General features: G+C 45.9%; 2 protein-coding genes across 13 annotated transcripts in view; one reads left to right on the forward strand and one right to left on the reverse strand.

The window, feature by feature from the left end:
- Nucleotides 1-25,285, reverse strand: part of LOC127032899 (claw keratin-like) — a 196,501-nt gene that overhangs the window by 52,491 nt on the left and 118,725 nt on the right. For 4 of the 12 annotated variants that reach the window (XR_007768966.1, XR_007768967.1, XR_007768965.1 and 1 more), the window contains one exon: nucleotides 24,589-25,254. The exons of the other annotated variants lie outside the window; for them this stretch is intronic. The gene's annotated coding sequence lies outside the window, so the exon portion shown is untranslated. Of the gene's footprint in view, nucleotides 1-24,588; nucleotides 25,255-25,285 lie in introns of those variants that run through there. 12 annotated transcript variants of the gene reach the window in all.
- Nucleotides 10,338-10,882, forward strand: LOC127032799 (claw keratin-like). Its single transcript, XM_050920404.1, has one exon. It carries the CDS (start codon nucleotides 10,388-10,390, stop codon nucleotides 10,880-10,882), a length of 495 nt encoding a protein of 164 aa, XP_050776361.1. The 5' UTR covers nucleotides 10,338-10,387.

Here is a 25,285-nt window from a genome sequence, read left to right on the forward strand (position 1 = left end):
GACAATGTGCTAGGATCCTTTTTAATTTAGGACTGAATCTTGCACAGACTCTCTGTGATTCATAACAATGGGAAGTGTTTGGGGTTTTTTCAATTATTTTTCTGTTATTGAATTGCAGGCACTTGTTTCTTCATGGTTAAAAGTTAAGGCCTGGATTTTCAGAGCAAGACGTGCAGTTGTGACACCAGAGCCTGTTGATTTTAGTTGGATCTTGGGCATTCAAGCCCTTTAGTGATCTCTAAAAAATCTCACCTCCAATTTTTGATTAATAGTTTAGGAAGAAATTAGTTAAGTTTCCTCCATAAAAGGCTAATTCATTGTTTTTCTGTTTTTTTCTGAAGCAGCCGGTGAGTGACACTCATTGAGACAAGATACTGCATTAGATGGGCCACTCGTCTCTTCCAGCCTGGCAACTGCGACCTTCTCATGTGCAGAATTGAATCTAGGTGCAGATCCTCGTCTGTTCTAATTTACTGTAGCTGCAGTGAAGCTGGTGCATCAGAGCAGATTCACACCAAGGGAGGAGCTGGAGGTTCGTGTTTTGTTTTAATTAAAAAACCCACTTTTGATTATTCATCAGCAAGTGTTGGTGACTCGCTAAGATTTACAAACCAAAGCATCGTCTTGTGATACTGGACTGAACTCGTGTGTCTGTCATAGATGCCAGGGGACTGTTGGCCCCTTCCTAAAGTTCAGTGGGTTTTTTTCATGGCTCTCTACAAGTATCAAAAGAAAGGGGAAGGGCCAATGAGAAATCAGGATCCTGAGACTGACAGTCCCCAGGGGCAATGGTGAGAGTCCCACACTGCAGGTCAGCCTGATTGACAGGGCAGGCAGGCCAGTGAGGAAGTCAGGAACCCAGAGCTGGAGCTGTCTGAGTGGGAGACCAAGCTAAGGGGAGAGCAGCAGCCAGAGCTGAGCTGAGCGGAGCCGCAGCAGCCTGAGGGGCCAGAGGAGCAGCCCAGAGAGCAGAGCTGAGCTGGAGGCAGAGCCGCAGCCAGGCTGGGGCAGAGTGGGGCTGGGGCTGGGGCTGGGGCTGGAGCCGTCCGGAGCCGGGTGCGGTGAGCAGCTGGGTGAGTGGGGGGGACCCTGGGCAGAGGGTCCAGCACAGGGAGACGCCACCAGCCAAGATGGGGATCATGACACTGACGGGGGCCTGATGCTGGGAAGAAGGGTCCTGCCACCTGGAGCCTGAGGGCGTGTGGGAAGCGCCAGAGCAAGTGTCCGACCCGCAGCGTCCCTGCAGCACGGCCAGGGACTGGGCAGGGGGAACAGACTGTGAACTGCCCTGACACTGCAGAGACGGCTGTGTGTGGTGTCCCTCAGCCCACAGGGTGGAGTGTCTTGTTCCTTTAACCTGTCTAATTTATTCCTTATTTATTTATCAGTTACTGTTTTAATAAATTGTTTTTGCTTTGAACTATATGTGGTGATCAGTGAAGGATCTGGTGTGAAGAGAGCAGCAGGAGTGGGGACACCCTACCCCTGTCCTAAGTGTCCATGACAAGACTGCAAGTCAAGAACCTCAGGAATCCTGGGCCCAGCCTTTTCAGGGTTACAAGGTTTCTGCCACACAGGAGAGTGGAAGGGGAGCTTTGACATCAGACAGCCTCTGGGTAAAGGGAGTGGGATTGAGGACTCAAATTCTTGGCTAGCCAATTCCATTGGGGGAGTGAATAAGTTAGGAAAGTTCCCCATGATCATAGACCATTAGGGTTGAAAGGGAACTCAGGAGATCATCTGGTCCAACCCCTTGCTCAAAGAAGGACCAATCCCCAAATGCCCCCCTCAAGGATTGAACTCACAACCCAGGGTTTAGCAGGGCAATGCTCAAATCACTGAGCTATCTATCCTGCCCTACACACATGATAGTGGTACCATCCCCCCCACACACAGAGGTTACATCCTAACAAGGAAACTAGTGTAGTCCCTGTATGTAAAAGGATAAAGGGACACAAATCAGACATCAGCAATGGTAATGTACAAAAGCCAGTAGGAGAACACTTCAGTCTTCCTGGACACTCAATAACAGACTTAAATGTAACCATTCTTCAACAAAAAATCTTCAAAAATAGACTTCAAAGAGAAACTGCTGAGCTACAATTCATTTCTAAACTTAACACCATCAATCTGGTCTTGAATAGGAACTGGGAGTGGCTGGCTCACTACAAAAGCAATTTTCCTTCTCTTGGTATTGACACCTCCTCATCACTTCTTGGGAGTGGACTACATCTGCCCTGACTGAATTGGCTTTCAACACTGATTCTCCACTTGTAAGGTTACTCCCTTCTCTTCATGTGCCAATATATATTTATGCCTGAATCTGAAAATTTCACTGCATGCATCTGACGAAGTGGGTTTTTGACCCACAAAAGCTTATGCCCAAATAAATATTTTAGTCTTTAAGGTGCCACCAGACTCCTCGTTGTTTTTGTGGATACAGACTAACACTGCTACCCCTGTGATATAATGATCCTTAGTTTAATTTAATGACAAGCCTTTTGTTATATTAATCATCCTGCCTCTGTTTATAAACAAACCCCCTGTCCCAAGGGTAGAAGCTGAGAGCAGCACAGAACTTCTCACATTCCACTCTCAAGCTCTGTCTGGGACCAGGGCTTGCGATATGAGAAGACCTCTGGTACAAAACTTGGGGTGGGTGGGGGGAGGCAGGAACCACTATGGGTTGTGGTCCACTTTTTGTTCCAGCCCGGCCCGCTGCCCCTCCTCCAACCCATGAGATTCCGCCCTCAGTCAAGACCAGAAGTGGGAGTCGCTTCAGGGTGAGAGCTGCATGGGCAGCGGTGGGGAACAGCGGATGGTCCACCAGCCATGTGTAGGGGGCCCAGGAATCAGGGACATGGGCTGGGGGCTGCTCTAGGCCCCTCTGCCATGGCAGATGGAGGGGCCTGGGCTCCCTGGCCTGGCTCCAGCTTCGGTTTGGCCGGGGGGCAGGGCTTTGGGGGAAGAGGAGGGGCAGGAGTGGGCCCATGGAGGGGTGGGACCTCGTGGCCCTCCCACTAATAGGATGAATCCATCACCCTTGGTCTACAGTTAACATTGCATTAAGTATGTGATCTCGTGGCCACTTTTCTTTTCTTTATGAAAACCTGGGGCACTGTCCTGCAAAGACTCCCAATGCAAAATGTATGATTGGTCTTCTTAAAACTAAAGGGAAAATGTACATGAAGTGAAAATCTGTCTCTAAGTCTTTGCAGGAAAAGACTCTATCTACCCAGGGCTCCGAAAATTGCAACTAGAGAAGTGCCCGGAGCTGCTGGCTACATAGGGAGGAATTTCATTCAACACGATTTTTAAGCAAGGAGGGAGGAACAAGGAGAACCAGAAGACTGATATTATGATGCAGCAGAGTTTTTAATACAAATGAAATTAGCAGTACACAGTTACAGGAAGAAATACCACAAAGCAGAAAGAATGTATTTCCAGTGTTTCAAGAAGGGCTGTGACCGATTACACGCCACAGTGGGGCACATTTCATGTTCTGTTTGCTTTGGTGGAGCTGCAGAGATCGACAAACAAGTCTCCTTTGTAACCATTTTAAGTTCCTTGTTTTACCCCAGTCTGTGGGAAATGAGACAAAGCAAAATAAAAGCAGAGGACTATGCAGCTTCTCCATTAGCCCATAGCTAAGGTCAAAGTGAGGTGCTAAAAGTACTTATTGATGGAAAGGAAAGAACATGTGGGGCCTAATTCTCCTTGACAGCAAGGTCTCTTTTTCCTGTCAAGGGACTTAAAGTTATAATAAATGTAAATGATACCTATCTTAAGGTTGCTGTTCCCTTCATACTGTGGGATCCCTGTAAACAGCCTGAGAATAAAAGAATCAGCACATGGCTGGGAAAACATTAGCAGAAAGAGTCACAAAGCGTAACATTAGAAAGGCAGCACGGCTGTGAGCCCAAGGTGCTGAGCGCACACAGCACCCACTGAGTTCAGTTGGAGCCCTGTTTGCCCAGCACTTCTGAAAGCCATGCCCAAAAGATCAGGGGTGAATCTGTATCTTGCTGTTCATTTCCTGGTTCTTCCTTCTTCCATGGATGTTCCTGCTGAGTTTAACATGGCCCACAATATCCACCAAGATACCTGCGGCCATATCCCCTGTATCCCCATAATCCCCCATAACCATGAAGGCCCGGGTAACCGCAGTGTCCTCCATAGCCCAATAATCCCCCATAACCATAAAGGCCCCTGTATCCACCTAATCTACCTAAACCTCCATAATGGCCTCCATAGCCATACAATCCTCCCAAACCGAATGAGCCCCCCAAACCAGCTCCCACCACAGGTGCTCCTACAGCTGCCACTTCGCTTTGTTGTGGGAAATTGCTGAGAATTGATCCGGAGAGGGTCACAACAACCGGTGAGGGTCTGATCACCACTTCGGAGTCAGGGCACTGCCTAACGCACGGCTCGTTGGAGCTACCAGTAACTGGACTAGGCCAGGCCAACCCGCATTCTGGATAGCACAGGCTGGAGAAAGTCATCTTTCTGGGGTGGAGGTCAACTTGCAACACACAAGAGGGATGAGAGTAAAGAGAAGGTAGAAGTGCTGGTGGAAGAAAGGTTTCAAAGCTCAGTTACAATTGTAGTGAGGTCAGTATGGGGCCAGAGAGAGAGAGGAGGAGGGCATTTCGGCGGCAACACCTCTCGATGACTCCACTTGCCGTTGACAAGTGACGTCATCGAGAGGCGATGCCCCCGAATTTCAGCGGTGAGGCCTCTTGATGACTTCACTTGCTGTCGACAAGCGAGGTCATCGAGAGGTGTCGCTCGTGAATTTCGGTGGCGACGACTCTCGATGCTGTCAGTTGTCGATGGCAAGCGGCGTCATCGAGAGGCGTCCCCGCTGAAATTCGGGAGTGATGCCTCTCAATGACGTCGCTTGTCAACGGCAAGTGGAGTCATCGAGAGGTGTTGCCGCCGAAATGCTGCCAAAATTCGGCGGCATTTCGGTGGGTGCTCCACCAGCACAGTGGTCCTTCGTCTGGCGTCCACCAGACAAAAGGTTGGGGATCACTAAGTTAGTCTCTTGGTTTGTGCTCATGTATTTGTTCCTATTTGGTCTTTCTATGCCTCTTGTCCACTTGTCCACTTTCAGTATGCTTCTCTCCCAACCAGCCCCTTTCAGCCTCTCTCAATGACTTTGTCTGTAAAACACAGACTGGAATAAGAGCGACATAAAATTACATCATCTGAAGAGAAGCACCTTCAATGAGTATTTCTGTTCAGGAGAACATAGGAATTACTCAACTGGAGCACTCCACTTGTCAACTTCATTTGTTCTCTTGTCTCCAATACTGAAGAGTAACAGCTGCTACAGAATAAAGTAGAAGACCACCGAATTGGGCCTTTCTGGGAAAGTTTCTTCCAAATCCACCTAAGTGAAAAATGGCTAAGGGACTTTCTAAAGTTACTGAAAAGATTTCAGTGCCCTAAATCTATTTCCAATTAATAGGAAATATGTTTCCCCAATTGTAAATGTTGTTCTTAAAGTCCCTCCTTTAGCTTCAGATCATGAATCCACCAGTGTCTGCAACTCAGTAATGACACAAGATAATTATGGAAGAACACCATGATCTCTGATAAAAATCACAGTGAGAACATGCATGATTCCATCTTAAATGAAAAGAGGAGGTCCTAATTAGTTACCAAACAAACTTTATTGCCTTCATAAATCCTCTTTTTGATGGAGCTGTTTTCCTCAGCGTTGGTGATTATTGGGCTAATCTCAGCCTCAGAGGGTGTGACATGCATGTTGCACTCTTCAGTTGTCTTTCATCTTAAATTTTTTTAGGGCAACTGCATTTCTTGTGTCATTCCAATGACTTTATTGTTGCTCCAATGAGAATGAATGTCAAGGCGATTCTGAGTGGCATCAATAGCACAAGTAGGGTGACCAGACAGCAAGTGTGAAAAATTGGGACAAGTGGTGGGGAGTAATAGGAGCTTATATAAGAAAAAGACCCCAAAATTGGGACTGTTCCTATAAAATCAGGACATCTGGTCACCCTAAGCACAAGTGGGTGTCATGAAAGGAATCCAATTTGGTCCTTTCAGTTCATGTTGGTCATGGTTATGGGTATTGGGCAGTTCATTCTAAATGTGCCATTTTTCTCCATTCTCACCACCTCTATTCCTAGCAGGTCAGATCCAATCCCCTTTGTACCCCCCTTTGCCTCCAGTATGTTTCCTGTGGGGACTTTAAGTCTGAAATTCACTCTTTGGCAAGAGGATAGTATGATTTATATGAACAATAGGTACCACAGGACTCTTTGTCCTTATAAACAATGTTAGTCCCATTTTAAACCTTCAAACTCGGTCTTAGCAGGGACTTAAGCCCTCACAGATTTTAATAAATACCAAATTAAAAACTACATTTGAATGACTATGAAATAGACCCAAAATATGTGGCTTTAAATCATGATCTGATTAAGGGAATGACATGAGAGACCTTGGCCTATAGTTTGTGTAAAGTGACTGTGTGACTCATTGCAGAGGTGTCTGATCCCCACAACAATATATTAATATTCTAGGAACACGACCTTTTGCATGTGTGAAACACCAGGGAGTGTTTGTGAGGGGCTTTGAAATCTTGAGTTCTGAGAATGCTGAAGAACTTCCAGCCTTAACATCCTCACTCTGTCTGTTTGATAGGCCTACAGAAAGAGGTACAAGGAGCTTTGCATTTCCCTTTCTTTAGCAAACATTCTTTTACAAAGCTCAAGAGGCAGATACTGAGCCAGCGGACATCAGTAGAGTTCCCCAGACTTCAGTGATGGTCTGTGCTTTACAACTGAGGGAAGACATTTAATGCTGCTCGAGTTAGAAGAAATCCTGGTGGGGTTGTATTTTCCACTTTAAAAATCATTCTGTGTCTGTCTGAAAATCTTTGTGTGGGAGACGGGTCTTGCAGGATGCACTAGGTTGGTCAGACTTCCAATTAATCCAGTCTCATCCCACAGCTCTCTGATTGTTGAAGAAGGAATCCTTAACTGTCAGTGCTGTGCTTCTTCCTTTGCTTTATTAGCTGAAGTCTCTCACAAAACCCACTTCTCTTGGCTGCTCATGGGTGGAGATGCAGTACCTGATGTTTCCATTGGTTTCCCTATTCGTTGGCTTTGAGCATAGGTGATGGGTTGCATAGGCAGGGGGGAGGCGTTGCCTTCCCAAACAATCAAGCGTGACCCCACTCCCTTCCCTGACATTCCCTTCATCCAGTCGTGGCTCCAGTCCTCCCAGATCCAAGTCCAGCCCCCTAGTGCTCTAGGGCAGGGGCCACTCACCACCCGCCTTCCTGCACTCTGGGGCTGGGGCCACATGCCACCCACCTTACCCTCCCCTGCTGAGGAGGTTGGGGCTGCCCATTGCTCTCCCTACCAGCACTCCATTGAGGCTGAGGGGGCTAGCTGCAGGACTGGGTTGCTGTCTGCATTGGGGGGAAGAGGGGTGGCTCTCAGCTTGGAGGGGGTGGGAGATTAGCTCCAGCAGGGCCTTGGGTGGAAGTGGTGGGGCCTCTGGTGGAAATGGTGCGGTAGAGGCTAACCTCTCCCAGCTGGAGGTTCAAACACCACCCATAGCTTTGAGAACTAGGGGGTAGAGGTGCCAAATATGCACAAAGAGAGACACTTGCAACAAGATTTCTCTAACCTCGACTAGATAAAGTGTGTTCCTTCAATCTGAAGTTGATGGAACTGTTCCCTTTTACACTGGTTCAGTAGCTACCCTTCAAAAAATATAGAGAGCTGGAAGGGACCCCAAAGGATCATTGAGTCCAGCCCCCTGCCTTCACAAGCAGAATCAAGTGCTGATTTTACCCCAGATTTCTAAGTGGCCCCCTCAAGGGGGGAACTAACAATGCTGGATTTAGCAGGCCAATGCTCAAACCACTGAGCTATCCCTCCCCATCCCTTAAACTTTAAAATATATATAAAAAGAAAATGCAAAGTTCCATGGAACAAAAATCAAAGAGCCCCAATTTCAAAGGCTGGGAAACACAGACTGAGCTCTGGAATGATATTTGTGACCTTGACATGCATTTTTAAAGTGAATCTAATCTTCAGTGTTAGAAGATCTAATCTCAGTAAAAAGTGCTTTGAAATGCTTAGATCAGAGGAAGCCTCAGACAATCCACCCTGAAAGTTACAATTATAGCTTTTGCTACAGAGGTAAATCGAGGCACATTCAGGTGAAGGTCAGACTGGGAGCTATTGGCAGAGTCAAAAATAAACCCCAACTTAATATTTACAAGGTTACTACGCCTTTGGAAAATTGATAGACTTGTAATTCCTTTGGAGAAGTATTATCCTCAAGTATAAAAAAGCCACCGTTCAAGTGGATCACAATATTAGCCAGGTTTTTATTCCTGACGCTGAGATCCAAGGATGCAAACATTTTTTAATCAGACATGTTACTAACCTTGTCTTGTAACATGCTATAACAGGGATCAGCCTAGAGCTCAGCCTGTGGCAGGATGCGTCAGAAATACTGGGTTGTATTTCTGTTTCTGCAACTGACCCCTGTGTCTGACCGTCACCTCAATGTATCTCTTTCTGTAGGCCTATCAAACAGACAGAGTGAGGATGTTAAGGCTGGAAGTTCTTCAGCATTCTCAGAACTCAAGATTTCAAAGCCCCTCACAAACACTCATTGGTGTTTCACACATGCAAAGGGTTGTGTTCCTAGAATATCAATATATTGTTGTGGGCATTAGACACCTCTGTAATGAGTCACACAGTCACTTTACACAAAATATAGGCCAAGGTCTTTCATGTCATTCCCTTAATCAGGTCATGATTTAAAGCCACACATTTTGGGTCTATTTCATATTCATTCAAATGTAGTTTTGAATTTGGTATTTATTAAAATCTGTGAGGGCTTAAGCCCCTGCTAAGACCGAGTTTGAAAGTTTAAAATGGGACTAAACATTGTTCAGAGGGAGAGTCCTGTGGCACCTGTTGTTCATAGGCATTGTACTATCCCCCTGGCAAAGAGTGAATTTCGGACTTAGAGTCCTGACAGAAAATATACTGGAGGCAATTGAATGATTCCCATTGATTCAAAGGGGATTGGATCTGACCTGCTAGGAACAGAGGTGGTGAGAATGGAGAAAAATGAAACATTTAGAATGAACTGCCCAATGCCCCTAACCATGACCAGCATGAATTGAAAGGACTATACTGGATTCCTTTCATGACACCCACTTGTGCTACTGATGCCGCTCAGAATCACCTTGACCTTCATTCTCTTTGGAGCAACAATAAAGTCATTGGAATGAAAAAAGAAATGCAGTTGGCCTAAAAAATTTTAAGATGAAAGACAACTGAAGAGTGCAACACACATGTCACACCCTCTGAGGCTGAGATTAGCCCAATAATCACCAACGCTGAGGAAAACAGCTCCATCAAAAAGAGGATTTATGAAGGCAAACAAGTTTGTTTGGTAACTAATTAGGACCTCCTCCACAAACACCATCACAGATCGTACAAGCAGTCCTAGGAACTGTATAAAAGTGCTCACCACACAGCACTCTTCTAAACACTTCTCTGGACTTCATCTCCTTGGTGAACTGGGTAAGTCCAATTCCACTCAATCTCTTTCTAACCCCAGAAATATCACAGTAGGGCCTCTTGTCATTTAAGATGGAATCTTGCATGTTCTCGCTGTGATTTTTATCAGGGATCACGGAGTTCTTCCATAACTATCTTGTGTCATTAGTAAGTTGCAGGCGCTGATGGATTCATGAGCTTAAGCTAAAGGAGAGACTTGAAGAACAATTGGAAAACATATTACCTATTAACTGGAAATAGATTTAGGGCACTGAAATCTTTTCAGTAACTTTAGAAAGTCCCTTAACCTTTTTTCACTTAGGTGGATTTGGAAGAAACTTTCCTAGGTTAGTCCAGAAAGGTCCAATTCAGTAGTCTTCTATTTTATTCTGTAGCAGCTGTTACTCCTCAGTACTGGAGACAAGAGACAGATGAAGTTGACAAGTGGAGTGCTCCGGTTGAGTAATTCCTATGTTCTCCTGAACATAAATACCCATTGAAGCTGCTTCTTCTGAGATGATGTAATTTCATATAACTCTTATTCCAGTCTGTGTTTTACAGACAAAGTCATTGAGAGGGGCTCAAAGGGACCGGTTGGGAGGGACGCTTACTGCAAGTGGACAAACGGAGAAGAGAGGTAGAAAGACCAAATAGGAACAAATACAAAGAGACTAACTCCACTCCTCCTCTCTCTCTCGGGCCCCATGCTGACCTCATTACCATTGTAACCGAGCTTTGAATCCTTTCTTCCACCAGCACTTCTACCTTCTCTTTACTCTCATCCCTCTTGTGTGTTGCAGGTTTACCTCCACCCCAGAAAGATGACTGTCTCCAGCCTGTGGTATCCAGAATGCGGGGTGGCCCGGCCTAGTCCAGTTACTGGCAGCTCCAACGAGCCGTGCGTTAGGCAGTGCCCTGACTCTGAAGTGGTGATCACACCCTCACCTGTTGTTGTGACCATCCCCGGACCAATTCTCAGCAATTTCCCTCAGCAGAGTGAAGTAGCAGCCGTAGGAGCACCTGTGGTGGGAGCCGGTTTGGGGGGCTTATTTGGTTGGGGGGGATTGCGTGGCCATGGAGGCCTTTACAGAGGGTTGTTTGGTTTAGGGAGGTTAGATGGTTATAGCGGCCATTATGGTTATGGGGGATTATTGGGCCATGGGGGATACTGTGGTTACCCAGGTCTTTACGGTTATGGGGGATTATTGGGTTATGGGGGACACTGCGGTTACCCGGGCCTTTATGGTTCCGGGGGATTATGGGGGTACGGGGGATATGGCCGTAGGTCTCTTGGTGGATATTGTGGGCCATGGTAAACCCAGCAGGAACACCCACAGAAGAAGGAAGAACCAGGAAATGAACAGCAAGATACAGATTCACCCCTGAGCTTATGGGCATGGCTTTCAGAAGTGTTGGGCAAACAGGGCTCCAGCTGAGCTCAGTGGGAGCTGTGTGTGCTCAGCACGTTGGCATGAGAGACGTGCTGCATTTCTAATGTTACACTTTAGGACTCTTTCTTCCAAGGCTTTCCCCTCGTGTGCTGATTCTCGCTTTTACATGTGGATTCATTCTGAATTACACGCAGGCTGTTTACACTGACCCCGCAGGGTGAAGGAACAGCAGCCTTCAGATATGCAGCGTTTATGTTTAGTATCACTTTAAGTCCCTTTTAGGCACCACATTTTCTACCTTTCCATCAGTATGTACCTCTAGTGCCTCACTTTGATCTTTGCTCTGGCCAGATGTCTAATGGAAAGGCTGCATAGTCTATTTTGCTTCGTCTCATTTCCCACCAACTGGAATAAGACAAAGATCTTATAATGGTTACAAAGGGGACTTCTTTCTCAATCTCTGCAGCTGCAACAAAGCAAACAGATCATCGTGTCTGAAATGAGCCCCACTGAGGCATGTGATAGGTCACAACTCTTCTTGCAACACTGGAAATATATGCTTTCTGCTCTGTAGTCTTTCTTCCTGTAACTGTGTACTGCTAATTTCATTTGCATTAAAAACTCTGCTGCATCATAATATCAGTCTTCTGGTTCTCCTTGTTCCTCCCTCCTTGCTTAAAAATCATGTTGGATGAAATTCCTCCTTGTGCCCCTGGCACTTCTCCAGTTGTAATTTTCAAAGCCCTGGTAGATAGAGTCTTTTCCTGCAAAGACTTCGTGACACATTTTCTCTTCATGTAGTTTTTCCCTTTAGTTTCAAGAAGATCAATCATATGGTTTGTGTTAAGAGTCTCTGAGAGTCTTTGCAGGTTTTCATAAGGAAAAGAAAGGTGGCCACAAGATCACATACTTCACTGTAGGCCAACGGTGACACACTCTTCCTAATAGTGGAAGGGCTACGAGGACCCATCCCGTATGTGGTCCCACTCCTGCCCCTCCTATTCCCCAAAGCCCCGCCCCCTTGGCCATACTAAAGCTGGAGCCAGAACAGGGAGCCCATCACCCCCATCTGCCAGATTTGGGGATCTTGAAAGCAGAACCTAGCCTGTAGCCCTCGATCCCGCACCCCATCCATGGCAGATGGCGGGTTCAAGGTTCTCCACAGCTGCCTGTGTGCTTCTTACTCTGACCCTGCTCCTGCTTCTGGCCCAGACGAGGGTAGAGTCTCATGGGTAAGAGGAGAGGCGGGGAGTCAGGCCCACATAAAATGTGGACCTGACCTATAGTGGTTCCTGCCCCCCTTCCGCTTCCCCTTCCCCTTCCTCTTCCCATTCCGTTCCCCCAAACACATGCAACTCTTCAAAAGAACCCAGTGGCAAAAACAAAATCAGTGTGTCTGCTTAACACCTCCTTTGCATTAACTTTATGCAGCTGCTGTTAGAAAGTTAACAGGGAGAAAGAAACGGTCCATATCCATGGAGAGGAGATCACCAGGCTGAATTCTCATTGACACTAAAGCCTTTTGACAGTGCTCTGGAATGGGAAAGAGGCACTCACTCAAGTCATGGTAGATGTAGGTAACATCCACCTTATGGCCCCTGCCTCATTTGCACTTTACAGTGTGGTGTAATACCCATTGTGTAGTTGAGAATCAGGCCCGTTGAGGTGATAACAGAGGAAACCCATAACCAGGAAGGCATTAGACGAAACCGATCAAGGGTAACATGGCAAACATGAGGAATATTTGCAGAGGTGCTGATGAAATGCAGCTCTCTCATTATTTCACATGGAGTTTGGTGCACTCAACCCTTCTCAAAGCCAGGCCTATGGGATCAGAGGTGAATCTGTATCCTGCCATTCATTTCCTGCTTCTTCCTGTTCCCATGGAGATGCCTGGTGAGCGCAACGTGGTTTACAATTTCCATTTAGGTCCCGATGACCCCATCCCAATCCCCCCAGCCCTGTTTTCCCCAACAACCATATAGGCCCCTGTGACTATGGAGCTCGTCCTAACCGTATTGGCCTCCATAACACTATAATCTCCCATAACCACTGGCACACCGGTTACAATATAATCCTCCATAACATTAGAAACCTCTATCAGCACATGTGCCCCCATCGCCACCTAGACTGTCAGCTGCACCCAAAGATTCCACTCTGCTTTCCTGAGGGAAAGAGCTGAGAATTGCTCCTGGGAAGGACATGACAGTGGTGATTGGATCAGCACTGTAGATTCAGCGCACTGCCTTATGTCTGGCTTGTTACAGCTGTTGTGCACGGTGTGTGGAATGTCACTGCACGTGTTTGTGAAGCAAGATGTCTTGAAAGAAAGGAAGAAAGAAGGATTGAGGGACCTAACGAGCTCTTTTGAATCCTTGTTACTCTCTTTGTCCCAAAAATTATCCTGTCTCTAAGAAGATGGCTGGGATAGCATTAATAATGTTAGTTTCCTTGGTAGGATGTAACTATGCTAAGAGGGAGGTTTATTCCTGTTTTTTTTGGTCACTTTCAAGTTTTGTCTAGAGGGGAATCCTCTGTGTTTTAAATCTTATCACCCTGTAAAATTACTTTCCATCCTGATTTTACAGAGGTGCTTCTTTTACCTTTTTCTTTATAATCAAGTTCTGTTTTTAAGAATCTGCCCTAAAACCCCAAAGGTCTGGTGTGTGCTCACCTTGGTTACCTATTTGGTTAAGAACATGAACATAAGAACGGCCGTACTGGGTCAAACCAATGGTCTATCTAGCCCAGTATCCTCTACCGACAGTGGCCAAAGCCAGGTGCCCCAGAGGGAGTGAACCTAACAGGTAATGATCAAGTGATCTCTCTCCTGCCATCCATCCCCACCCTCTGACAAACAGAGGCGAGGGACACCATTCCATACCCATCCTGCCTAATAGCCATTAATGGACTTAAATTCATGTAGGTTATCCAGTTCTCTTTTAAACCCTGTTATAGTCCTGGCCTTCACAACCTCCTCAGGCAAGGAGTTCCACAAGTTGACTGGGCACTGTGTGAAGAAGAACTTCCTTTTATTTCTTTTAAACCTGCTGCCCATTAATTTGATTTGCTGGCCCCTAGTTTTTGTATTATGGGAATAAGTAAATAACTTTTCCTTATCTACTTTCTCCACATCACTCATGATTCTATACACCTCTATCATATCCCCCCCTTAGTCTCCTCTTTTCCAAGCTGAAAAGTCCTAGCCTCTTTAAGCTCTCCTCACATGGGACCCTGGGGCAGGGTGGTTACCCGCTCCTGCCCTGAGGGGTTGAAAAGCAGCCCTGCAGAGCGCTGCAGCTCTAAAAGCCTGGGCTGACTGGGGGAAAGTAGGCTCAGCTGGGGCCATGCCCCAGTCAGGCCCAGCTGGCCGCTAGAAAAGGCTGTGAGCCAGAGGCCCAGCCAGTCTGCCTCTGCCTGTAGAAGGAGAAGGGCCTGCTTGCAGGGAGCTAGAGACAGGGTACCTGAGTGGAGCAGGGCTGGGGCAAGGCAGAGGAGCTGGGAAGCTGCAGCTTGGAAAGTCCTAGACTGTGGCCTAGCACAAGGGCAACAGGTACTGGGGGTTGCAGAAGGCAGCCCAGGTGTAGGCCAAGGCAGCAGGTCCAAACCCCACCTTGCCACTGATGAGTGGCTGATACTGCCGTCTGCCCCAGGGCATGGGGCTAGACGATGACTGGCAGTAGCCTGATACTGAGGTGAGGTGGGGATAGTGGGTGGGGGGACCCTGAGAGAAAGGGGGTAGTGCTCAGGGGCAGCACCGCAGCTAACAGGGCACCGGGGTCCTGGGAGGGACATGGGGCCAGAGGGCAGGCGGATCATTGAGAGGCCTGAAGAGGGCACTCCAGAACTGGAATGAGCTAATTCCCTGAGAGACCAGCAGGATGTGCCGCAGGAATGAGTCCGCACCCTTACAGACCCGTTCCAAACCCCTAATCCTTTTAGTTGCCCTTCTCTCAACCTTCTCTAGTGCCAGTGTATCTTTTTTGAGATGAGGAGACCACATCTATACGCAGTATTCAAGATGTGGGCGTACCATCGATTTATACAAGGGAAATAATATATTCTCCAACTTATTCTCTATCCCCTCTTTAATTATTCCTAACATCTTGTTTGCTTTTTTGACCATCTCTGCACACCAGGGGGATGTCTTCAGAGAACTATCCATGATGACTCCAAGATCTTTTTCCTGATTTGTTGTAGCTAAATTAGCCCCCATCATATTGTATGTATAGTTGGGGTGATTTTTTCCAATGTGCATTACTTTACATTTAGCCACATTACATTTCATTTGCCAGTTTGTTGCCCAATCACCTAGTTTGGGGAGATCTTTTTGAAGTTCTTCACACTCTGCTTTGGTCCTAGCTATCTTGAGCACTTTAGTAGCATCTGCAAACTTTGCCACCTCACTCTTTACCCCTTTCTCCAGATCATTTATGAATAAGTTGAATAGGGCTGGTCCTAGGACAGACCCTTGGGGAACACCACTCGTTACCCCTCTCCATTCGGAGAATTTACCATTAATTCCTACCCTTTGTTCCCTGTCTTTTAACCAGTTCTCAATCCAGGAAAGGACTTCCCTTTTATCCCGGGACAACTTAATTTATGTAAGAGCCTTTTAACCTAAGCTGGTGGAATATAATCTTAGGGGGTCTTTCATGCAGGTCCCCACATCTGTACCCTGGAGTTAAGAGAGTGGAGGGAGCCCTGACACCTTGTAACCACGACAATGGTGAGCCCAGAATTCCCGAGGGACTCAACCCGCAGTCTTTTCATGGACACTTAGGACAGGGACAGGGAGTCCTCACACCGGGGTGCTCTCTTCACACCGGATGCTTCACAGACCCAAGGATCACTGCATATAGTGACTAAAGTGAAATACCTGAAAGCTTCATGGATGCTATTTAAAGACACCATAATAGAGGCCCAACTTAAATATATACCCCAAATTAAGAAACACAGTGAAAGAACTAAAAAAGAGTCACCATGGCTTAACGACCATGTAAAAGAAGCAGTGAGAGAGAAAAAGGCACCTTTTAAAAAGTGGAAGTCAAATCCTAATGAGGTAAATAGAAAGGAGCATGAACACTGCCAAATTAAGAGTAAAAATGTAATAAGGAAAGCCAAAGAGGAGTTTGAAGAACCATTAGCCAAAAACTCCAAAGGTAATAACAAAAATGTTTTTTAAGTACATCAGAAGCAGGAAGCCTGCTAAACAACCAGTGGGGCCCCTGGATGATCGAGAGCTTGAAGATGATAAAGTCATTGCGGAGAAACTAAAGAAATTCTTTGCTTCAGTCTTCATGGCTGAGGATCTTAGAGAGATTCCCAAACCTGAGCTGGCCTTTCTAGGTGACAAAGCTCAGGAACTGTCACAGATTGAAGTGTCACTGGTGGAGGTTTTGGAATTAATTGATAAACTTAGTAACAAGTCACTGGGACCAGATGGCATTCACCCAAGAGTTCTGTGAAGTTCAAATGTGAAGTTGTGGAACTATTAACTAGGGTTGGTAACCTTTTCTATAAATCGGCTTCTGTACCCAATGACTGGAAGATAGCTAATGTAATGCCAATATTTAATAAGAGCTCTAGAAGTGATCCTGGCAATTACAGACCGGTAAGTCTCATGTCAGTACAGGGCAGATTTGTTGAAACAATAGTAAAGAATAAAATTGTCAGACACCTAGAAGAACATAAATTGTTGGGCAAAAGTCAACATGGTTTCTGTAAAGGGAAATCGTGTCTTACTAATCTATTAGAGTTCTTTGAAGGGGTCAACAAACATGTGGACAAAGGGGATCCAGTGGACACAGTACTTAGCTTTCCAGAAGGCCACTTTTCTTTTCCTTACGAAAGCCTGGGTTGCTGTCCTGCAAAGATTCTCACTGACTTTTATTGTGAACCATGTGATGATTGGCTGTCTTGAAATCAAAGGAAAAATTTATCTTCTTAAATTGAAAACGTGTCTAAGTCTTTGCAAGAAAAGATTCTTTGCTAAAAGAGGTTATGCAAAGAGGAACCCCACCCTGGTACTCAGGGCCTGCAGACTGCTATCAACCACTCCAAGGGCTGGATTCTCCTGTTACTGCAGAGCTTTGAAAATTACAACTTGAGAAGTGCGCGGTGGTGCCAGCTCCACAGTGAGAAATTTCCCCCTACGCGATTTTTAAGCAAGTGTGGAGGAACAAGGAGACTCAGAAGACTGATATTATGATACAGCAGAGTTTTAATGCAAATGAAATTGGTAATACACAGTTACAGGAAGAAATACTACAGAGCAGAAAGAATGTATTTCCAATGTTTCAAGAAGGGCTCTGACCAATTGCATACCTCAACGGGGTGTATGTTCTTCTGACTGCAGCTGCAGAGATTGGCAAACAAGTCCCCATTGAAAGCATTTTAAGTTCCTTGTTTTACCCCAGTTGGTGGGAAATGAGAGAAAGGAAAATAGAAGCAGAGGACTAAGCAGCTTCTCTGTTAGACATCTGCCACGCAAAGGTCAAAGTGAGCCGCTAAAGGTACATATTGATGGAAAGGATAGAACATGTGGTGCCTAAAAGGAACTTAAAGTGATAATAAAAGTAAATGATGCCTATCTTAAGGCCCCTGTTTCCTTCACACTGCAGGGTTAGTGTAAACAGCCTACGTGTAATTCAGAATGAGCCCACATGCAAATAAAAGAATCCGCACATGGATGGGAAAGCATTTGCAGAAAGAGTCACAAAGCGTAACATTAGAAAGGCAGCATGGCTGTCAGCCCAAGGTGCTGAGCACACACAGCACCCACTGAGTTCAGCTGGAGCCACGTTTGCCCAGCACTTCTGAAAGCCATGCCCAAAAGCTCAGAAGTGAATCTGTATCTTGCCCGTCATTTCCTGTTTTTTCCTGTTTCCATGGATGTTCCTGCTGGCTTTAACATGGCCCACAATATCCACTAAGAGACCTACGGCCACATCCCCCATATCCCCATAATCCGCCGAAACCATAAAGGCCTGGGTAACCGCAGTGTCCCCCATAGCCCAATAATCCCCCATAACCGTAAAGGCCCCTGTAACCACCTAATCTCCCTAAACCATACAATCCTCCGTAATGACCTCCATAGCCGTACAATCCCCCGAAACAGAATGAGCCCCCCAAACCAGCTCCAACCACAGGTGCTCCTATGGCTGCCACTTCACTCTGCTGAGGGAAATTACTGAGAATTGGTCCGGGGAGGGTCACAACAACCGGTGAGAGTTTGATCACCACTTCGGAGTCAGGGCACTGCCTAATGCATGGCTCGTTGCAGCTGTCAGTAACTGGACTGGGTTGGGCTACTGTCATAAACATGCAAGCCACAAACTGCCAGAGAGAGCAGAAAAAAAAATTGTCTTTTAAACCCAAACTGTTTCTCTCTGCTAAAAAGCCCTTAGCAGAGAAGAGAAAAAAATAATATTCCTACTGGCTTCTGGATTTTGTCTATCCCGTAACCGCTGCACACCATGTCATAACTTTAGTCCCAGATTTGGACCTTAGCGTCCAAAATATGGGGGTTAGCATGAAAATCTCCAAGCTTAGTTACCAGCTTGGACCTGGTACTTGCTGCCACCACCCAAAAAATTAGAGTGTTTTGGGGCACTCTAGTCCCCCTGAAAAACCTTCCCTGGGGACCCCAAGACCCAAATCCCTTGAGTCTCACAACAAAGGGAAATAATCCTTTTTCCCTTCCCCCCTCCAGGTGCTCCTAGAGAGATACACAGACACAAGCTCTGTGAATCCAAACAGAGTGACTCCCCCTCTCCGTTCCCAGTCCTGGAAACAAAAGCACTTTCCTCTTCACCCAGAGGGAATGCAAAATCAGGCTAGCAAATCCAACACACACAGATCTCCCCCTGATTTCTTCCTCCCACCAATTCCCTGGTAAGTACAGACTCAATTTCCCTGAAGTAAAGAAAAACTCATAGACTCATAGACTCATAGGTCAGAAGGGACCAATCTGATCATCTAGTCTGACCTCCTGCACAAGGCAGGCCACAGAACCCCACCCATCCAATTTTATAACAACCCCTATCCCAGGACCGAGTTATTGAAATCCTCAAAAATGGTTTGAAGACCTCAAGCTGCAGAGACACCACCAGCAAGCGACCCGTGCCCCACGCTGCAGGGGAAGGTGAAAAACCTCCAGGGCACCTGCCAATCCGCCCTGGAGGAAAATTCCTTCCCGACCCCAAATATGGCGATCAGCTAAACCCTGAGCATGTGGGCAAGAGTCACCAGCTAGCACCCAAGAAGGAATTCTCCGCAGCAACTCAGTACCCATCGCATGCAACATCTCCCCGCAGACCATTGAGCAGACCTGTCTGGTGGTAATTCAAGATCAATTGCCCAAATTAACGATCCTATCATAACATCCCCTCCATATACTTATCAAGCTTTGTCTTAAAGCCAGGAAAGTCTTTTGCCCCTACTACTTCCCTCGGAAGGCTATTCCAGAACTTCACTCCCCTAATGGTCAGAAACCTTCGTCTAATTTCAAGTCTAAACTTCCTAATATCCAGTTTATACCCATTCGTCCTCGTGGCTACATTAGTACTAAACTTAAATAATTCCTCTCCCTCCTTAACGTTAACCCCCTTGATATATTTATATAGGGCGAGCATATCCCCCCTCAGCCTTCTTTTGGCCAGGCTAAACAAGCCAAGCTCTTTGAGTCTCCTTTCATAAGGCAGTTTTTCCATTCCTCGGATCATCCTCGTAGCCCGTCTCTGAACCTGTTCCAGTTTGAATTCATCCTTCTTGAACATGGGACACCAGAACTGCACACAGTATTCCAGATGGGGTCTCACCAACGCCGTATACAACGGTACTAACACATCCTTATCCTTGCAGGAAATACCCCGCCTGATGCATCCCAAAATCGCATTTGCTTTTTTAACAGCCGTATCACATTGGCGACTCATAGTCATCCTGCTATCAACCAGTACCCCAAGGTCCTTCTCTTCCTCCGTCGCTTCCAACTGATGCGCCCCCAACGTATATCCAAAATTCTTATTATTAATTCCTAAATGCATGACCTTGCACTTTTCACTATTGTATTTCATCCTATTTCTATTACTCCAGTTTACAAGGTGGTTCAGATCTTCCTGAATAGTATCCCTGTCCTTCTCCGTGTTAGCAATACCCCCCAGCTTCGTGTCATCCGCAAACTTTATTAGCACATTCCCGCTCTTTGTGCCAAGGTCAGTAATAAAAAGGTTAAATAAGATCGGTCCCAAAACCGATCCTTGAGGGACTCCACTGGTGACCTCCTTCCAGTCCGACAGTTCACCTTTCAATACGACCCTCTGGAGTCTCCCCTTTAACCAGTTCCTTATCCACCTTACAACTTTCATATTCACTCCCAGCTTTTCCAATTTAACTAACAGCTCCGTGTGCGGAACCGTGTCGAACGCCTTACTGAAATCTAGGTAAATTATATCTACCGCATTTCCTTTATCTAAGTAATCCGTCACCTTCTCAAAGAAGGAGATCAGATTGGTTTGGCACGATCTACCTTTAGTAAATCCGTGTTGCAATTCGTCACAATTACCATTGACCTCAATGTCCTTAACTACTTTCTCCCTTAAAATTTTTTCCAAGACCTTACATACTACAGACGTCAAGCTAACAGGCCTATAATTACCCGGATCACTCTTGTTCCCTTTCTTAAAAATAGGAACTACATTAGCAATCCTCCAGTCATACGGCACAACCCCCGAGTTTATCGATTGCTTAAAAATTCTCGCTAACGGGCTCGCAATTTCACGCGCCAGTTCCTTTAATATCCTCGAGTGGAGATTGTCCGGGCCCTCCGACTTCGTCCCATCGAGCTGTTCAAGTACGGCCTCTACCTCAGTTGCAGTAATATCCACTTCCATATCCACATTCCCGTTTATCATCCCTCCATCATCGCAAGGTTCCTCACTAGTCTTATTAAAAACCGAGGCAAAGTACTTGTTTAGATGTTGGGCCATGCCTAGGTTATCCTTAACCTCCATTCCATCCTCAGTGTATAGCGGCCCCACTTCTTCTTTCTTTGTTTTCTTCTTATTTATGTGGCTGTAGAACCTTTTACTATTGGTTTTGATTCCCTTTGCAAGTTCCAGTTCAATGTGGCTTTTAGCCTTCCTCACTTTATCCCTACATGTTCTGACCTCAGCAAGGTAGCTTTCTTTACTGATCCTGCCTTCCTTCCACTCCCTGTAAGCTTTCTGCTTTTGTCTAATCCCCTCTCTGAGTTGCTTGCTCATCCAGTTTGGCCTACAACTCCTGCCCATGGTTCTTTTCCCCTTTCTCGGGATGCAGGCTTCCGACAGTCTCCGCAGCTGTGACTTAAAGTAATTCCAGGCCTCCTCCACATTTAAATCCACTAATTCCTCCGTCCAGTCCACTTCCCTAACTAATTTCCTTAACTCTTTAAAATTAGCCCTTGAGAAGTCAAAAACCCTAATCGCAGATCTACATTTGTTTATCCTTCCATCTAGTTTGAACTGAATCAGCTCATGATCACTCGAACCAAGGTTGTCCCCTACCACCATTTCTTCTACGAGGTCCTCACTGCTCACCAACACCAAGTCTAAAATGGCATCCCCTCTTGTAGGTGCTTCAACTACTTGATGAAGAAATCCATCCGCTATCACATCCAGAAAGATCTGACCCCTATTATTCGTGCAAGTACTCGTCCTCCAGTCTATATCCGGGAAGTTGAAGTCCCCCATAATCACACATTTCCCCTTTGTGTTTACTTCATTAAAGACATTAAAGAGGTCTCTATCCATATCCCAATCCGATCCCGGCGGTCTGTAGCACACCCCAAGCACTATCTCAGGGGAAGCTCTAGTTGCTTTTTTACCCAGCGTGATTTTTGCCCAGACGGACTCTGTCTTATCCATTCCATCGCATCTTATTTCGCAACATTTAATTTCATCATTGATGTACAAGGCTACTCCCCCACCTTTGCCTTTCTTCCTGTCTTTTCTGAACAGCACATAGCCTTCAATACCCGTGCTCCAGTCATGAGTACTATTCCACCAGGTTTCGGTAATCCCTATAATATCTGGCTTCACTTCCTGCACGAGTAACTCCAGTTCCTCCATCTTGTTACCTAGGCTCCTCGCATTAGTGTACAAACCTTTTAATTTTCGGCGTTTGGCGTCAGTGACATTCTTTCCCCCGTCGTGCACAAACTTTCTACCACCAGCATCACCCGTTACTCTGGTTTCTACTCCACTATTCCTCCTTGGATCAAATCTTGGGGCCGCAAGGGTATCCCCGCTCACTTTGTTTACTTCCCTCTCCAGGTTATGTTCTGGCGTGGAGATCTCCTGAACATTTCCCAACCATCTCCCCCAACTTTCTAGTTTAAAGCCCTCTTGATGAGGTCGGCGAGCCTCCATCCTAGAATTCTATTTCCCTCCTTGCTGAGATGAAGTCCATCCTGAGCAAACAGTCGTCTATCCGTAAATGCGTCCCAGTGACCGTACATCCCAAAGCCCTCCTTATAACACCACTCCCTGAGCATTAACTCCAACAGGTCTTAAAAGAAAGCTTTATATAAAAAGAAAGAAAAATACATACAAATGGTCTCTCTGTATTAAGGTGAAAAAATACAGGGTCAATTGCTTAAAAGAATATTGAATAAACAGCCTTATTCAAAAAGAATACAAATCAAAGCACTCCAGCACTTATATTCATGCAAATACCAAAGAAAAGAAACCATATAACTTACTATCTGATCTCTTTGTCCTTACACTTAGAAACAGAAGATTAGAAAAACAGAAACTACTTCTCCAAAGCTCAGAGAAAAGCAGGCAGACAGAAAACAAAGACTCAGACACAAACTTCCCTCCACCCAGAGTTGAAAAAATCCAGTTTCCTGATTGGTCCTCTGGTCAGGTGCTTCAGGTGAAAGAGACATTAACCCTTAGCTATCTGTTTATGACAGCTACCCCGCATTCTGGATAGCACAGGCTAGAGAAAGTCATCCTTCTGGGATGGAGGTAAACCTGCAACACACAATAGGGACTAGAGTAAGAGAAGGTAGAAGTGCTGGTGGAAGAAAGGCTTCAAAGCTCAGTTACAACTGTAGCAAGGTTTGCATGGGGCCCGAGAGAGCGAGGAGGAGTGCATTTAGTCTGCATGGGTGTGGTCATGTATTTGTTCCTTTATCCTCTTTCTACACCTCTTGTCCACTCACAGTAAACTTCCCAGCCAACTCGCCCCTTTGTGTCCCTTTGACTGAAAAACACCGATTGGAATAATGATGGACACCTGGCATTCTGGATCTATTTTAGATATTTATCAAAGAGAACATTTCTGGGATCATGGTAATCACATCCTTTCCTTTGAGGATTTAACCTCTGCCTGCAAACCAGTCGATTCTGGTGTCAGAAGGTGGCTCTTTGAGTTTCCAAATCTTGGGAGTCACCAAAACTTGCTGATGAAGCAACAGAGATTTGGCTTTTCTCCAAAGAAATCACTTAGGACAAGCTCCTCAGCTGGGCTAAAATGGGTTCAGGTCCACTGACCTGCAGCTACACTAAGTCACACCATCTGAGGAGAAGCACCTTCAATGGGTATTTCTGCTCAGGCGAACATAGCAATTGCTAGATTGGATCATACCACTTGAGAACTTTATCCATTCTCTCTCTCCAATATTGAGGAGTAATAGCTGCTTCAGAGTCAAGTAGAAGACCACTGAATTGACACTTTCCGGACTAACCTGGGAAAGATTTTTCCTAATCCAGCTAAGTGAAAAATGGCTAAGGGACTTTCTAAAGTTACTGAAAAGATTTAAATGTCCTAATTCTTTATCCAGTTAACAGGGAATATGTTTCCTATCAATCCACCAGCCCTTGAAACTGAATAATTACACAGGATAGTTAAGGAAGAACACCCTGATCCCTGATAAAGATCACAGTGAGTACATGCAAGACTCAGTCTTAAACTGAAAGAAGCCCTACTGTGATATCTGTGTGGTTAGAAAGAAATTGTGTCAAGTTGGACGTACCCAAATCACCGAGGAGATGAAGTCCGGAGAAATGTGTAGAAGAGTGCTGAGTCGTGAGCACTTTTATACAGTTCCTAGGACTGCCTTGAAGTTCTGAGATGCTTTTTGTGGGAGAGGTCCTAATTAGTTACCAAACAAATGTAACCCTTCTGCCCCTCTGAGTTGGCAACAACAAGGGCCAGGTTGAGTATCCAGGGATTCCGTTTCAATAACACAATGCATAACCGGCTCGAGTCCCCACCGAGTGACCTGGGACACTTACATACCACACCACCCTGAGCGCCTCTAGGAGGCAATACTTCCCCTCTCGCAAGCACGGAGTCTGAGTGTAGCCAAATCCTTTTAATAAAGGTAGGAAACAATGCGGCATCCCATTTCTTTTCCTCCTGCCCCAATAACAAAGAAATTGGGGAGCCCAGCTGTCAAAATAACCATCCCAGGCTGCCTTGCTGGGTGTGCCCATGCAAATATTTGAGAGTTCACATTTCCTGGCCTTCTTTCCGCACTTCCCATAATTCACCACCAGAGGTCAGGGGAGAGCTCATCCTGACTCTGCTTACACAAACTTGAGTGCCTTTGTAAGTCCTCCTTTGGATGAATTGCAGCCTCACAGAGGGTGATATGTATGTTGCACTCTTCAGTTGTCTTTCATCTTAACATTGTGTGAGCCAGCTGGTGGTTATGGGTGGCATCAGTAGCACATGTGGCTGTCATCAAAGGATTGTCAAAGCGCTGCCTAGAGCAGATTTGCTGATTGGTCAAGGGGAGGGATGGTGGAGAGGGAAAGGAAGCAGTGCTGTTTTGTACAAAGGGTTTGAGTTAAGTCTTGGAACCTGTACTCTGCCAGAAACCACCTCTCCATCCATGAGCAGACAAGAAAGTGACGCCTTGTAAGACAATGCAGTTGAGTGAGCCCAGCAAGAAGCCCAGCAGAGAGGAAAATGGCGAATTCTTGGTGAAGGATGAGATGCTGTGGGATGAACCTTTGGTAATATGAAAAGATAACGAATGGAAGAACAATTAAACCAGATGACCAATAGTACGAGGTAGTATATATTTGAATAAGACATAAAGGGGAGTAGGAAATTGTCAGAATAGAGAATAAAGAAAGAAAGCAGAGTAGGAAGACTAGATTTCCATTGTTTTATGGAGAGCCGTATCCTATCCCCAGCTCCAAAATGGTATGTTTCTCACAGTTCTCTGAGTTCTTTCTTGCAGCTGTAGAGTTTGGCACTCCAGTCCATCTGCCACCATTTGGAAGTACTTCTCTCAACTGAAAAAAAGCACAATAAAAGCAGAAGTTC

Source organism: Gopherus flavomarginatus, chromosome 1 (assembly GCF_025201925.1).
Source record: "Gopherus flavomarginatus isolate rGopFla2 chromosome 1, rGopFla2.mat.asm, whole genome shotgun sequence".
NCBI classification, from domain to species: Eukaryota; Metazoa; Chordata; order Testudines; family Testudinidae; genus Gopherus; species Gopherus flavomarginatus.

Coding starts and splice junctions, on each gene's coding strand:
- LOC127032799 (XM_050920404.1), top strand. CDS start 10,388: ATGACTGTCTCCAGCCTGTGGTATCCAGAATGCGGGGTGGCCCGGCCT.